The sequence below is a fragment of the Miniopterus natalensis genome, chromosome 12, assembly GCF_054644295.1.
Source record: "Miniopterus natalensis isolate mMinNat1 chromosome 12, mMinNat1.hap1, whole genome shotgun sequence".
Lineage (NCBI taxonomy): Eukaryota > Metazoa > Chordata > Mammalia > Chiroptera > Miniopteridae > Miniopterus > Miniopterus natalensis.
In genome coordinates, this window is record NC_142092.1 from 22457881 (window position 1) to 22475667 (window position 17787).

The 17787-nt window shown below is 34.9% G+C and overlaps 1 protein-coding gene across 1 annotated transcript in view; it reads right to left on the reverse strand.

Annotated features, from left to right (window-relative positions):
- The window catches only part of CCDC171 (coiled-coil domain containing 171), a 236209-nt gene that overhangs the window by 106041 nt on the left and 112381 nt on the right, over positions 1-17787 (reverse strand). The window contains exons 19-21 of the mRNA XM_016214453.2: positions 10773-11002; positions 10138-10320; positions 5469-5654 (exon numbers count right to left, since the gene is read on the reverse strand). Of these exons, the coding sequence (XP_016069939.2) occupies positions 5469-5654; positions 10138-10320; positions 10773-11002 (599 nt within the window). The remainder of the gene's footprint in view (positions 1-5468; positions 5655-10137; positions 10321-10772; positions 11003-17787) is intronic.

Below are 17787 nucleotides of genomic sequence, written 5' to 3' on the forward strand. Positions count from 1 at the left end.
TACAGGTCGATTCCCTCATTGACATGGAGTATCTACCATCAAACAGAATCAGAGGTTTATTAAGCATAAAAATACATAAGGCAGGATCCAAGATAAAATGGTTAGTTTTTTTAGTTACTAAATTTAAGTCCAAGCTTACTTGAAATTAAGAAAAAAAATACATTGAATATGTAGCTTTTGTTTTCTTCTGAACAACTATACACCATATAAAATAATGTTGCCTAACAAAATTGCCTCAGAGGTCCAGTAGTACTAAAGATGTTATAGACTGAATAATATAAAATATCTCAAGAACAGTAGGTAGAGTAGGAGGGGGAAAGAAAAACAAAGAAATCTTTGGCTTGTTCCACTTTCATCCATACCACATTTTCCATATTCATTTGTCTATAGCTACCAAAAATAGAGAGGTGTCCTATATCTAACTATAGTTCCTGCCTTCAAAGTATGTTCCCTTCACTGACTTAGAGTTCGTAGGGAATTTTACAACTATTAAACTAGCTCCATTAATTCAGGACCAGCAATAGAAAGGCCTTATCTTCCAAACCCATAGACTTTAAGATTTTATCTTTGTCTTTGTCATGCTATAGTCTCATTACTGTGTTTCAATGTTTTCATTTACCCTACTCACAGTACAATGGGTTCCTTTTATCTGAGAAGTTACTTTTTCCTTAAATCTATAAAAATTTTAGTCATTCTTGCTCAAAATATTGCCTTGCTCTGATTCTGTTTCTGAAAGTTTATTACACATTTTCCATTCTACTTTATTCTACTTTCATTCTTTTACTAAATAAATCTCATTCTCTTTTTCTTTTCGATTAACTTCCTGTTACCATCACTTGGTCCCTCTCCAGAGCACTGAGTGATTTCCTCAGCTATCCTCCAGTTCACTAATGTCTTTCCATCTAGATCTACCCAATGTTCAAACCATTCACTGAGTTTTTCATTTCAATGATGATATTTTCATTTTTTGTCTTATAATTTCTATTTATACCTTATTTCTCAGAACATTTAAAAACACTATTTTAAAGTATCTTTTAAATTACCTTTCAACATTTTAAGTAGTATTCCTACCACCTGAGGTACAAATTTTCTCATTTGATGTACAAGTCATTTCTTTACATGTTTTGTAATTTTGAATTTTCCATTAAAGTCTTCTGTGTGTTCTATGAAGCATCCCTACTGAATATTTCCAGATTTCCTTCTGCGAGGTCACACTGGCTCTACAAAGGTTGGACCATTTTGAAGATAATTCTCTGCTGAACAGTCCTTGAACATATAAGTAACATGAACTACTTTCATGTGTGGCACAGGCCTGGGGTTCCAAATTCTTTGTGACTTTTTCCTATCCAATGTCCAGATAGACATCAAATTCCCCTGTAGCTAGCAGGCAGGATGTTCTAGGCCCATTTCACAGTAGGGCAGACCTTCCTGACTCCCAGCTTCACAGAGGTAGCTCTTTTCTAGTCCACAGAAAAGAGGGGAAGAGCCTACATTTCCCTAATTATGGTCAACTCTGGTCTCCAGTTAGGTCTGTATACCACAGTTAGCTATTCTTTGGTTTTGAATATCCTCTTTATTGCTAGTATCTGAGCATTTTTCTCACTTTGTTTTAAGCTGGGCTAAATACCCCGCAATGCCTTTGTTACATTTGTCTAGTTTCCACTCTGTGTTCGCCATGAGAAGGGAAGTCATTCCACATTGGCAAAACTTTGATAACCAAAAACTGACAAGGACAGTATGAGAGAGATAACTTACAAGACAATCATGACTAGGAACATAGATTTTAAAATCTTAAGTGAAAAATTAATAAACTCAGTGCAGCAATGTATTTTTAAAAATCATCACAACTAAGAGGGGTTTATTTCAGGAATGCAAGGCTGGCTTAACATTACAATAGTAAATAATGTACTACATGAGTCAGCATACTTTAGATAGGAAATACTTTGTATGCCACATACAGTCTCTGTCACATCATCTTCTTTGGTTTATTTGTTTGTTTTTTATGGCCCTTTAAACATGTAAAAACCATTCTTAGCTCACAGGCCATCCATACAAATACTGGCTGTGGGACACAGCTGCCAGTCAGTCCCTGATATAATTCAACATGCTAATATAATAAGAGAAAAAAATTATATAATTATCACAATAGATGCATAAAAAGTATTTGATAACATCCAACATTCATTCATGATTTCATGATTTTTTAAAATAATGCATAATATAAGAAGATAACTCCCTTAATATCAACTAAAAACTTGTAGCAAATTTCCTTTTTGATGGAGAAATGTTAGATTTTCTTTACGACTAGGAACAAGATACGGATGCCTACTGTTCCCACTTACACTCAACGCTGTATCCTAGCCAGTTCCGTAGGGAAGGGGAAAAATTAAAGGGTTAAGGTTTGAAAAGAAACAAAACTGTCACTATAGAACAAATAATATTATGGTCTCATTAGAAAACCCTATAAAGTACAGACAGAGTATTGTTCAAATTGATATGAGAGTTTAGCAATATGGATGAATATAAGATTAATATACCTGTTTATTCACGTGCCAGTTACTTGGCTGATCTTAGTCTGTGGGGACTCCTGAAGGAAGTAAATTAGGCAAGCTTTCTCCCAGAAAAAAATTTTACATTAGCTTCTGTCTAGACACTAGATTATCCCATTCAGGTTATTAGGCAATTCCTTAATATGGGAGTCTCGGGTTCAGTGCCCCATCAGCTGGTGGAGCCCAAAGCTTAGTCTCCAGCTTCAGCACTGGATTTGGTATTTGCAGGCAGTGTAAACCCAGCATCTGTTCACAGTGCTAACTTTGATATCCACTCACTGGGGTTTGTTGGTGTTGTTGTTTGTTGTATTTTATCCTTGGAGATTTCCTGTACTTTTAATACAAGAAGAATCTTATCCAAAATCTAGCTGTATCGTAAAGAAAGGCCATTTTAAGCATCAAGTCAAAGTATGATTTATAAAAATTATTACATATAGAACAAATGATTAAAACAATACCCCAAATGTTAAGTGTTGTTTTCAAATGATAAGTTATAAGTAACTTGTTTTTCCTTCTGTAGTTTCCCACATCTTCTATTCATGATCTTATTTTTGTCTTTATAAAGAAGAACAAGTAATATGTTTTGTTTTTTTGTAAAGAAGTTATGCGCCCAGCCGGGTGTGGCTCAGCGGTTAAGAGTCGACCTAGGATCCAGGCGATCAGGGTTCGATTCCCGGTCAGGGCACATGCCCGGGTTGCGGGCTGCAGCCGATCAATGACTCTCTCGTCATTGATGCTTCTAGCTCTCTCTCTCCCTCTCCTTTCCTCTCTCTGAAATAAATAAAGATATATTTAAAAAAAAAAAAAAGAAGTTATGCACAAGACACATTAAAAAACTATCTGTTCAAGTATTATTGAAAAACAAAAGAAAATTTATCACGCATATACTTGCTTTTCAAGCAGTAACTTAATTAATTCTCATAAAAATTCTGTAACGTAAGCATCATTATCACTAATTTTGCAAAGAGGAAACTGAGGCTCAGAAAGGTTAAATTATTTGCCCAAGTGACAGAACTGGGATTTGATTTCAGAAATACTCGTTCCAAGGCCAGTGCTTTTCCTACTGAATCATACTGCCTCCCACAAGAGAGCATTTTCACATTACCACCTGCTAGTTCTAATTAAGAGATAGTAATTAAACAATTCTCCACTCCTGACAACAATATTTAAGCTACTGGCATTTTAAAGAAATTAATACAAACAGCTTTTTATCTGCTGGAGGACACTATAACTAAATACAAACTACAAGCTATTGCAAAGAGAAAAGACTCCAGTACGACAGTTATATGCTTATTCAAAGCATGGTTAATTACATTATCTATTAATGGAACACGAAGCATAAAACTGCTATTCAATGGCCAATTTACTTGTAAAAATGTTCAACTTGACTAGTAATCAAAGAAATACAAAGAGTAACAATGACATATTGATCAAATTGGGGGGGGGGAATTTAAATAATAATGGCCAAGTGAAATCTCATACATTTTAGGAGAGAATATAACTGGTAAAAATTTGCTGTAGGCCAATTGATAATATTTACATTAAAACATATGTGACTTTTGACTCAGTAATTCTCATCTAGGAAATTATCCTGAGGAAATAATCACAGATACGTAAATAAAGATTTAGCTACAGGGTTGCTCATCTTAGGATTACTTCTAATAGCAAGGGGAAAAAAGAAACTGCAATGAATCCAAATATACAATTAAAAGTCAGGTTAATAATTTTAAATAAATTTTTCTAAAAACTAAGACCCTGAGCAACTCCACTGAGATCTCTCAATTTATCAAAAAACAATGGGAATAATAATAGTACCTATTTCCCAGGGTAATTCAACAAAGACATAAAATAATTCACGTAGAGAGTGCAGCACAGAGCCTGCCCCATGCACGCTGTCAATCAGTAATACACACAGGTGGTAGGTAGGGAGCAGACGTCAAGTCTGACTCCCTCGGTCTATCACTAATGGTTGTGCAAGTTATGCAACCTCTTTTTATCTCAGTTTTCTCATCTACAAAATGAGAATAATCTCAGAGAGTCTGTGTGAGGATTATATGAGATAACTGTTTATGAAATACTTAGCACAGTTCCTGACAAACAGGAAGCTCTCAATAAATTCTGACTACTTTATTAGTAGTACTAGTATTTAGCTATTAGAATAAATATATATTATTTGTATAATAAAATTATATACTAACTCCGAGTCACTGACTGTATTATATATGATACCCAATATAGAGGCTATGTTATATCATTTTGGTTTCCCTGGAATTAATTATTCTATTCCAGTGTATATAACCTCCGTAGTGAAAACTCCACAAGTATTATAATCATAAACTAGAATCCTATTATACTTTATGGCCAACACTTCCAAAAGACACCATAGTCCTAAATCCATTAATGAAATTTCCTAAATGTTAACTATTTTATTGAAACTTCTCTTTTCCCTTCTAGAGACCTGTCCCACAAATAGATGACAGGGAGAGCAACTCTTCCTAAGAAAACCTCCTTCATTCCCAAACACGCTTTTATATAAGAATCAGAGAGACCTAAACCCAGAACCTTCCAAAATCCAACAGATATGATGCGGAGTATCAAGGTCCAGAGGGCACAAAACAAGAAAACGAAAAAAAACTAGAGAGGAAGGAGCAAGAAAGATAAATGAAACAAAGAACATTATTACTGAAAAAATCCCCACTATGTTTTCAACTAGCAAGTAAAGCCTAATTTTACATTTTCAATACATGTGAACCCTACTTGGAATTGAGGTCCCAGAACCATGTTTCATTCCATCCTTTATAAGCTCTTAGAGAATAAAATTTTCCTATCTTGGGATCAGTTCCCTACTCAGGAGACAGACATGACTCCCTCAAGGACCACACCTAGAGGAAACAAACCATGCGAGGAATGTTTTCCTACCTTAACAGCTTCTCCGAGAGTTTGGTTTTTGTCAGCTTCCTCACTGGAATGCAGTTCAAGCCTGTAGTTCAGCTCCTGCAGTTGTTGTGCCTGTTCATTCAACAGCAGTTGCGCCTGCTGTTCCCGAAGTAATGCGCTATTCAGTTCTTCACACGCACTTTCAAACTTCTCGTGGGTGATCAGTTTCTGAAATAAGGGGGGGAAACCCAATGATCAGCTAACTGCATTTTGTATCATTTCATCTTCAGAACTGTATTTGCTAACATAAAGAGTATAATACAAATGTTTGTAAATGTCTGATACATGACAAAAACACAATTAATTTCATACGTTTAGATAAAAACAAAAAAAACAAAAGAAATCACTCTGGTTTTTAAAGCACAACAGCCATACTTCCAAAGTTATCATATTTAATTAGTTAAATAAAATCTTGGGAAACTTATTTCAAGTAAGTGCACAATGCTCAGTTTAAACCTTGATACATGAGCATGTTTTATAAAGATTATGATTGTAGGAATTAAAGCCTTTAACAAGTTTCTATGCTTTCAAATGATTACCTAAAAGTATGTTACCCTCTAGGTTTCCCTGGTCAAATATCCCCTCTTGACTCCCTACAACTCACACTGTCATACCATCTTCTGTCTCCTTCACAATCACTATCATTATCGAAATTATTCTCATATACTTGTTCACTTTTTTATCACCTGTCCACACCTTACCACCAACCACACTGGGCAGGGGTCTCACTCAGCTTCCTCACCCAACACACAGAAGAGTGCCTGGCACTCAGTAGGTGCTCAATAGATATTTGCTGAATGAAAGAATATTCATATATCATCATCTGAACCATAATACACAATATCATGGCTGCTTTGGAGAACAGAGCACTCTGCTCTGGAATAACTAATGACAGTTCTAGACTAGGGCCTTCCCTTCAGGGATGTGTAACCCAGGGCAGAACCACTTGTATTCTCTTCTTCAAAACATTTCAATAAATGAAAATTAGTTACAACAAACAACAGACATCTTGATCCTGAAATACAAGGAACAGGAAGGTTTCACAAAAGGTAACCTGGGAAATACATGTGGAAGACTAAAGGAAACCATGAAGGTCACTTAATCATATATATATGATTGATAACTTTCCCATTGTTGAAAAGAATTTGAAGTGGATTAATATAATTAGCCACAAACAAAAGGAAAATTGATTTGAATTTTTAAAAAATCTAGTGGGGGGTGGGGAGGGCCGGCCAGGTGGCTCACTTGGTTGGAGCATCATCCTGTGCACCAAAAGGTTGCAGGTTCAGTTCCAGGTCCGGGACATACCGAGGCTGCAGGTTTGATCTCCGGTTGGGGAGCACACAGGAGGCAACCTATCAATGTTTATCTCTCACATCGATGTTTCTCTCTCTCTCTCTCTCTCAAATCAATAAAAACATATCCTTGAGTGAGGATTTTTTAAAAATCTAGTGGAGGGAGCAGGAAAAGAATGCTATTGATCTAGGCATCCAAAATATGTAAATTATCAGTTGAATATGGACTTTACCTCTGAGTTTTCTGACAAATGAGACTAAAATAGAAATGTGCTTAGTTATAGTTTCCTCTTGGGCCAACAATAGCAAGCATGTGGTTCAGGAAGAGAGAAAAACTTGCTGGAACTAAGTTTGAGGATAAATTTTATTACATGGGTCTTTCTATATTATAATATATAAGTGCTCAGTTTTACTTTGGCACCAGGTACCCAGCCTGCTACCTCCCAGAAGCAACTGTCTTTTACTATTATTTGCCTTTTCAAAGGTGCATATACTAAGTTTCAAAAGGCAAGAGTATAGCATAAAAACAGATTCCTAATTACTAAACTAAGTTAATATAAAGTAGTGCGACCGATCAAAAGGCACATAGGAAAGATGCCTCATTTACTAAAAGTCAACTAGTCAAGGTATATCTAATACATTACTGATACTTATACAGTGTTTAGATTTTAGGGAACACATTTTTATACTCCCTCTTAACAGCTGCCTCACTCTCCACATTGTACCATTACAAATAAACCGTTAACTTTGAAAACTTCCTCTCTGCACTCCAGACTCATTTCAGCTTCTTACTATCCCTTTACTCCCTAACACCATAGCACTCTTCTGGGATTTGTGAACAAATATTTTTGTACTTTGTCTACCTTTTACTTGTTATGTTGTTTCAAACTGTCGTTCCTTGCCATAAGACCATTCTGTCCTTTGCAATCTACTTGCCATCTATAAATCAAGATCCCTGCCATTTTGCAGGACTTCTTCCCACCCATTCAGAATTTCTCCTTTACCAAACACTTAGCTAATTTTAGCGTCTCTCTCGTCTATCTCTCTCTCCCGGAGACTGCCTCAATTCCATTCACTCTTCTCCAAGTACACAGCATCAAACAAGGATAGCAATGTGGAATAAGAAAAGGAGGGAGTATGAAAGCAATTTTAAGGAGCTAATAAACTAAGATAAGACCCAGGCAGCTGGCTGTCTAAGATGAACAACTGTCAGTAGATGAACATGGTATTCCAAAACAGTAAGAGCACTGGATAGCTTCCCACAGGCTGAATGTTTCCTTTTACGATGAAATTTTAGACCAATCTAAACAAGCTATTATATTTTCCTCCTACACAGTTTGCCTAAAATCAGTGAAAGATGAATGGGCAGTGAAATTTTGACACACCCATGAGAGAATATTAATCTATCTAAGATAAAATTAATAAGTGACACAGAAAAATGTTTACAGTGCTAAAAAAATATATAAAAAAGTAATCTTCTAACTCTGTATTCCTATATGTACATATACATATACACAGAGAAAAATGTGGGGAATGAAGCATATCCACACTTCAAAAGTGATTGATCCTGGGTAGTAAGATTCAAGAGATTTGAACTTTCTTCTTTACACTTTTTTGTATTTTTATTTATGACTATTATGTATTACCTTTATAATCAGAAAAGAAATGAAGCAGCTCATACATTTTCCTTCTCTGAGCAAAAAAGTAAGAAAATGAGAGATGAAACTGTGTTGTCTTTAGATATTTGTCAAAAAGAAAACTAAATCAGAAGGGTAATTCATGATTACCTGACGTGCTGAATTTATACAAATTTATAAGACCTCTTCGCCCTTTTCAGGTATAGCTATTTGAAATAATATTTAACATTAGCAATTTACATTGTCATAGAATTAACTGAACTACTATCTGCTGCTCTCTCTGTTACAAATGTGAAAATTGCAAATTACACATTAACTAAAAGATACATTTAAGATACTCTTTAATTAAAAAATTTTAATGTTGAAGTTATTGCAAGTTTCCCCCTCCCCCCCCCCCCTTTGCCCACCTTTACCCTCCCTCTCTCCCCCTCCCTTGGCCTTCACCAAACTATTGTCCATGTCCATGGGGTATGCATATATGTTCTTTAGCTAATCCCTTCACCTTCTTCATCCAGTCAACCCCATATTTAAACTGAAGTTAAACTGGCAAAATTTAGGTTTCCCAAAGAAGGGGGTACACGAAGTAGCTTGTTGCTAGGTTTATGAAACAAATTTTTAATTCATATTTATATTAGCCATCATCAATTGTATACAGTTTTAAAGTTTCAGAGTAATATTTTAACTCTATATTCCTACAGAGTTACATAGAGAACATCAATGTTAATGAGTAACCCAACTGCAAAGAGAATATGTAGACATCTGCATTTTGTTATGCGTCACATATTTACCCATTTCAATCTTGATCTAATGTTATTTGGCACATAGCTTTCTTTTCTCAGCTATCTTCTGCTTTTTTAAATAATACATAGAAACCCTTAATAGAAGTTAGACAAAATGAACATTTCCTTAGAAAAGCAACTTGATTTCATACTAAATAATCTAATTTACTCAAAATATTCAATACAAGATGAAAAGAGAAAAAATTCCACCCCCAACTCCAAACATCAGGCTCCTCCACTGGGGGCACTTTATTTTATTTATTATACATTTGGGGGCTTATTTGCTATAGCAGTTAAGCTATCCTAACAATCTTTTTCTATACTTTCAATCAGAGTATAAATTTTAACAGGATTATGAGTTCTGCTGGCTCAGAATCAGTATTCTTTTAAGCATCTGGTACAATGCTTTTTTTAAATTAGGATACAACTGACATACAACATTGTGCAGTTTAAGGTGTACAATGTGTTAATTTGATAAATTTATGTATTGCAATGTGATTACCACTGTAGCATTAGCTAACACCTCTATCATGTCACATAATTACCATTGTTTTTATTATGGTGAGAATTTTTTAAATTTATCTTTATTGTTGAAAGTATTACAGATGTCCCCCTTTTACCCTCCTATTGACCCCCTCCACCCTGCTCCCACCCCCTCCCAAACCTTCCCCACACTATTGTCTGACCATGGGTTACGCGTATATGCATATAAGTTCATTAAGATGTAGTCTCCTTCCAACTACATGTTGGGGCATTTTAGAAAGAAAGTGTTTTGAAGAAAAAGAAATCGTCTTAATGGCACTTTAAATTATTTGAAAAAACAAAAACAGTAAAACATATATATATATATATATATATATATATATATATATATATACACACATATGTAATCAGAGAAGAGTTCACCAAAGCCATAGTTCTTTAAAACGTATATACTTACAGAGTGCTTAAATTCATTTACTTGCATTTGGAGACCCTGGGCTTTGTCAAGCTCCTTTTTCATTTCGTTCACATTCCGTTTGAATTCCGCGACCTCCAAGCGCAGCGAGCGCCGCTCCACTTCGGCTGCGTGCAGCCTTTGAGTAAATCCAATGATTTGCTTCTGTAGCGATGCTGTGCTTTTCTGTTAAGAGCAGTTTTACAAGAAGTAACCACAGATTTACTAATAAATCAATAGCAATACCATTTTACCAAATTAAATGTTAACTTAGGTTATACAGAGAACAGTACCAGCTATTACTGAAACTTCGAGTTGAGAACTTTATTTTTTATGTGAGCAATAATTTGGCTTATATGAAATGAACAACTGAAGAAATAATCTAGATGGCTAGAAAATAGAATTGACAGTCATTTGTGCCTCATACAGTTCTGTTGCAGGTCACTTACAGAGAACAGTCAGTTCAGAACTCATGCCAGAACTTTTGTATTTTGATATTTGGAGGTGCTTTTCTTTATTGTATTAAAAGATCACAGGAAATCCAAATACATTCGTGTACAACTAAACTACAAATAAGTGTGATTCAGAATTAAATTCACAAATCCTAAAGTCCCTATTTAATAAAATTTCATACATACCAAAATGGGCACATGGCCCCGCAGTCCGTATTTCAAGGCCAGTGTGTTTACTTTATGAAGGCCACGGGCCAACCTCTGAACCAGGGAGTCTTTTTCTACATATGTAATACTCCTGCTGCTACTGTGCAAAGGTAAACTCTCCATTGCCAGACTAATTTTATCCATGAGTTTTGCAAAAGAACTCTTGGCTGCACCTATAAGTAAATGTCCACAAATTCTGGAATTTGGATCTTCAATGGAAAAAAAAAAGACAGAAAAACGTAAGTTGTCTGTTGTTCATTTAACAATGTTTCCAATCACAACACAATTTTCTCAATTTTGTAATTTCCATTCACCTGTAGAGATTCATTCAGAAAGTCCCCTCCCACATTAATTTTCACTTTTAAAAAAGAAATGCAGAAAATAGCTTGCCTATGAAACAAGACATCTAAAGAAAATCTGCATGTATTTACAGTATGTCATTCACACTGACCACTACGATTCTAAAAATTTATCATTACTCTTTTCTTTGTTTTAAAATATTATATAAATCCATTTTCTATTTCCAGCTACTGAAGCTTGTTACCTTAATGTCACACTATTTATATTCTCAGACAAGAAAATATAATTTGCCTTATTCAAAGGCAATTAAAATGTTACAACTACAATTACTTCTTTCCCCGCAGGATTTCGGTAATCATCCCTCTCACATAATGGGCTTAAGGTCCCGGCACATCCAGCATGGCCTGTTTACCGCCAGATTCATCAGGTCTGAGATTCATAATTGTGTTTAATGTTGATAAATAAAATTGTCAGTGCTCTTTCTACTAATTAGTATTCCAGATAATGCTTAATAGGTTTATTTATGCCTTAATAAAAGCCATGTAATTTAGTTTTCCCTCTGCTAGGCAGGTCCTAATCTGTCATTACTTGTCTTATGATACGATACGTGTGAAATGACAAGCATAGAGAGATCATTTAAAAATTCAGTAGCATCCCATTCTGTATTTCAAGAGCTTCTGATTTTGCACTTAAATGAAATCTTGTGTTTACATCAAAAGCACAAAAAAGTATATTTGGCCTGTTTTATCCAATAAAAATGTTTTATAATTCTAAGAATATGTATGTTCATCACTAAAGTGCAATACTGAGAAGATGATCAGTCAGTTATCTTCCATCATAAGCAACCTTTCACTGAAGCCCTATGTTCAAAATTTTGAGCCTTGTTTTATTTCTTTTATTCCTTGATGTATAAAAGAAAAGTATTTTAATTTATGCAGCAGTCAGAATTGAAAAACCATACTGCTTAGAAGTTATTCATAAAATAGAAATTATTAATTGGATAAAAGCATAACATCTTCCATGTAGAATTTATTTCTATCAATTACTGATGCATTGACTTCTAAGAACATAGGGTAAAATGTTTAATTCTATATAGCTCTCATAAACATACTCTCTGAGAATCCCACGGACAGAAGACAGATGAGGTATAATTAAAACACAGTTTCTTTGTTAACAGATTCCTTAAATAAATCATGAATAAAAAAGAGTTTAGTAGCTTTATATACCAACCAACATATAATGCAGAACACTGAGCTAAAATAATTACTAAACTACAGGACACATTTAATAGGTCACTGCTGAATAAGTGAACAAACAGTGAAATTTATTTTACCTATAACATTCAGCATGACACATCATTCCAATGCCTAAATATGTATTTCTTGTTTCTCCAGCTCGCTCGCAACTCCTTAACTGCGTCTTTTTTCATCTTAGTAAACTCTTTTTATCTTTACTGTGTCACCCTAGCATGTTTTTATATGTTTGTTGGATTAATTATATTTCTTTTTTACTTCCACAGCAGCTACAATGCTGGATACAAGAATCCATTCAATAATACCAAGAGAAATTAATTAATTAATATTAACTTTTTATGGTGTGTCAAAAGTTATTCTTCCTAAGTAAACAAGATAAAAGCTTATTGTTTTAGGAAATTGTCAGGAATATAAAAGTAATTAAATTTTCAGAAAGAGCCCATAAATGCAAAAATTAACAATTATATTTTAATGAATAGTGTGGGGTCTTTTTTACAATCACAGAAATGTGTTTGTATAGACACCAACCACTATGAAAAGTGAAATTTTGCGACAATATAGTTCTATAAGGTATTCCTCTGAATTTTGGAGAAGTGGGAAAGAGGCATTTACTCCAAGTTCCTGACGGCTGACTCTCCATGAATTACAGAAAGAGCGCTAAATAATTTATGCTTTGACAAATAACAAGTGTTTTCACAATATACTTCACATTATACAGTATTCGGTACAATTAGTTTAATATTAAATAAATAAATCCTCTAGTGACAAAGTTATAGAAATATTTGTATAATGATACAGAAATAAGAGAAAAAAGTCACTAAAGTTTTTCGTTTCTAAACTTATCTAGACTATTTAAATATTGGACTTGTTACACTTAAATAGTCTTGTTTAAGTGTTAAATATATTTTTCAATCACTTTCCCCTATTTAATAGCATGTGTCTTTCAAGAAAGAGAAGAACCCTATGTCCTGCCATTACTTTTTCCAATACAAGGGGCAATACCATACATCTAAGCTTAAAACTTCAAAACAAATTCATAAAGAATTGTTTCAACCAGTAGATCTAAACCTGTGGGCTACAGATCTCAGGGTAGCAGAGACGGAGGCTGAAAAGTTATTTTCACTACTTTTATTTGCTGCAACTATTGCCATCTTGATCTTTATTTAGCCCTAAAAATATACACAGCATGAATAATATATGCTACAGAGTATCTCATCTGTACAAAGGCATTGTGTTAGGCAATGGGGATAGGGGACCTAAAATACTGATTAAGAATCAATAGCTCTTGCCCGGTGGGCGTGGTTCTGCAGTTGATCATCGACCTCGGATCCAGGAGATCGAGGTTCGATTCCCGGTCAGGGCACATGCCTGGGTTGCGGGCTCCACCCCCAGTCGGGGCGTGCAGGAGGCAGCCGATCAATGACTCTCTCCCCCTCTCCCTTCCTCTCGCTGAAATCAATAAGGATATATTTTTTTTTAAAAAAGAATCAATAGCTCTTGTTCCTATCAGTATTATTTATAAATAATACTATAGATATAAATGCCCAATGATAGAACTTACCCAAAAACATATTTTGACTCAGATAAATGATATTTGGAGGAATGATTATCTAAAGCAGGGGTTCTTGGTCATTTTTGTACTGTGGATTCCTTTGGTAGTCTGGTAAAACTTATGGATTCGCTTCTCAGAATAATACTTTGAAATGCATAAATCAAAATATGCAGGATTACAAAGGAAGCAAATTTAATTGAAATGCAGTTCCCAAACGTTTTAAGTTTATTAATGTAGTAAATGTAAGACAATACATTTACAGTATAGGCTAATTAAACTTAATTTTTTAAAAGACATAGCACAGCCCGGCCAGGCATGGCTCAGCGGCTGGGCATCGACCTCGGATCCAGGAGATCGAGGTTCGATTCCCGGTCGGGGCACATGCCTGGGTTGCGGGCCCGATCCCAGTTGGGGGCGGGCAGGAGGCAGCCGATCAATGACTCTCTGATCGTTGATGTTTCTCTTTCTCTCTCCCCTCTCCCTTCCTCTCTCTGAAATCAAAAAAGATATGTTAAAGAAAAAAGATATAGCCCAGTGAAAGTTGTTGCTTAGCCAAACAAAGAACATTGAACTATGAAGGGATCGTCAAGAAGGCATCGTATATGTCATGTTGGACATCAAATTGTTTTTTATTTTGTTATGTTCAAAAGCAATGAAAATCCTGATTCACAAATACATACTGCTGCAAATGTAATTAAAGCTTCTATGGTTCACTTTATAAGGTAGAGTTAGGCTTCTCTAAAATACCAGAGCTCTCCAAGGCTTTTAACTTTGAAGCCTACTGTGGTAAGTCTTTTGTCGTAAGTCAGCGAGTTCATCTTTGGCTTAGGTCAACATATGCAATACAATTAATATCAGAAAGAAAAAGGATTTTGAACCTGTGGTTCAAATTTGAAGTTATGCTATGACACAAGAATTTTACATAGTCATGAACACTTTCAAGGATAAATTCTCCATTCAAAAATCATTCTTAAAAGTTATGATACACACAAATAATTTTAATTTAAAAACCAAAATACTGTTCACTGTAAAAATTTTTTCAGCTTTTCTATATGCTTGGAAATTCTCATAATAAAATATGTGAAAAATATGAAAAAAATGCAAAAGTAATAATAAAAAGAAAATCATAAAAGAGAATTCAATACATTAATGTAGCTCCCCAAAACAGACACTAGTACCTTAAGTTCCAGTAGTGATACATGGTCAGTGTGTAGTCTTTCAATTTCAGTTACGAGTGAAGTTATGTAAATAACAAAATCCTCTAAGTTACTTCCCAAACTTTACTGTGCATATAAATCATCTAAAGGTCTTGTTAAAATGCAGATGCTGATTAATTAGCTCTGGAATGGAGTCTGAGATTATGCATTTCTGACACATTCTCAGTTAATGCTGATGCTGCAGCTCCACAGACCACATTTGGAATAGCAAAGCTCTTTTTATTATTTGTTAGGATTCAATAAAACCTTAAAGCTTATAAATGTATACCAATAACTACTTATGAATACAAATATCTTTACTTACTACTTTGAACTTCCTAAGTGTGAAACCTCAATGTTATGCTGAATACAACCTAGATTTCTGAGTTGTGTCTGAAATTGTTGCTACGACCTCTAGAAAGTTGGCTCAAAGTATACAAAGTTCTGAGTAGTAATAGCAGGAGTATGTATATTTGGGTCATCTATCTTCTAGATAATTAAGATCTTATTATAATTTAAATGTGTAACAAAATGCATGAACATTCTACTCATATCTGTATGCTTCTGTACTTGTTCAGAGATGTTTCAAAGTAAATTGGCATGTTTGTTTCTATCCTGAGAAATTCAGTCTGGACCACTCATTTGAAAATATTCAGATATCAAATGGGTACTTTGGTCCAGTCCCATGATGATTGATATCCTAGCCCTTCAGTGGAAGTAACATTCTCCCCTGTTTGAGGTAAATGATCTCTTGCAGGCATACCATTTGGATACCTGGGAAAGGTAATTTATCTCAAGTGGGCAAACACTTTAATGAAAGCAAAGAAGGTTGCCACCTGTCCAGTATTTACAGAGGCAACGTGGATACTGGGGTCTTTGCCCACTGTCTATAAATACATCGCTGAAGTTTAAGAAGGTAGCAGGGGCAATCACCTTTAGCACTTTCTGAGCAGTGAACTTAGCTACCATATTGAACTTCTACTTTCATGGAAAGATTTAAAGTAATATACTAGTATTACTTTAAAGTGTGAAACATCAGTACACACACACAAAAAGAGATAAAACAACAGTTATTAATTACATATAAAACAGACTTGGCCAAGCAGGTTACATTTACTCCTAATAACCCTATGAGGTGGGAACTTCTCTTAGCCAACTTTTATATATGGAGATATTGAAGCTGAAAGGGATTAAGCAACTTTCCTAACGTCACACACATAGTAAGCAATGTAACCCAGATTCAAATCTAGGGTCAAAATACTTAATTCACACTCTAGTTCATATCCAACATGTTTAATTTTCTCTGCTAGATAATTTTAAAATTTCCCTCCTATATAGTTAATAGCATATGTATAATTCAGAACTCTAAAAATGTAAAGACCTAATTTTTTAAAAGAAGAATTTACTGACTTTTCTCACCTTAGAACAAAGAAAATACAAGAAGCAATACAGTTGCTATTAAATATATTAAAAACAACTACTTGGTATTGGCATGCATGTACTAGTTTTCCTGGGGCTAAAAAGAAAAAAGTGCCAACGATGCCAGCAATATGTAGTTTTGACATGTAAAATTGTTTAAATTTCCAGCAAGTCCTTCAAAAAAGAAAAAGACAGAAAGAAAAAACAGCTCTAAGAAATATCTCCTTTCATTTCAGAATTTTCAGAGTATTTCCTAAAAAGACTTTCCCAAGATTTTGCCATTTCAATTTCCCACTTCTCTGAAAGAATTAAGATGCTGCTCATAGCATTAGATGATTCGAGAGACATGAATCGATTACAAATCCAAGCCGAACTGATATTCCTGATACCCGCTGTATGATGAAAACACTCTATTGTGAACTGGTCAAATAAATGATGGAATGAGCAACTAATAAATACTGCCCAGATATTAAAAAATCATTCTCTAGAAGAATATTAATAGAAATGGACAGGGGGGAAATCCTCTAAAAATATGACTTTTTTAAAATAAGTATATCATAAGCAGAGTATAGCATCATTTTTGTGATATTTATGCAAAAAATGCATAAGCTGAACCTCATAATGAGGAAACATCAAACAAATCAAAATTGAGGGATATTCTACAAGTAATTCTACCTATAATCTTCAAGGTCTTGATGGTCAAGGAAAAAGCAAGGAACTCTTCTATGCAGAGGAAGGTTAAGGAAACATGACTAAATGCAACACAATTCTAAACCAGATGCTTTTGCAAAGACACACTTGGGACAAGCAGGGAGAACAGAATGGGGTGTGAACGGTAGTGATGCACCAGCGTTGGTTTCCTGGTGTTGACCGCTGCACTCTGGTTATGGTCAAGAATGTCTGTGAAATGCACACTAAAATATGAGGAAGTAATGGGGCATCATGTCAGCAACTTGCTTTCAAATCATTCAGGAAAAAAAAAGTTCTCTGCAGTGTACTTGCAACTTTTCTATAACTTTAAGGTTCTCTCAAAATAATTTTTGAATGAAAATATAAAGCAGTATGTAGTCTATGGTATCATTTATAACATTCCCTGCTCTGTTAGTGGATGGACGAGTAGGTGGCAGGATGGACGGGAGAGAGGGAGACAGGGTGGGGAGAGAGAAAATAGATTGGAAGGCCCGGCCGGGCGTGGCTCAGCGGTTGAGCATCGACCTGGGATCCAGACGATCAGGGTTCGATTCCCAGTCAGGGCATATGCCCGGCTTGCGGGC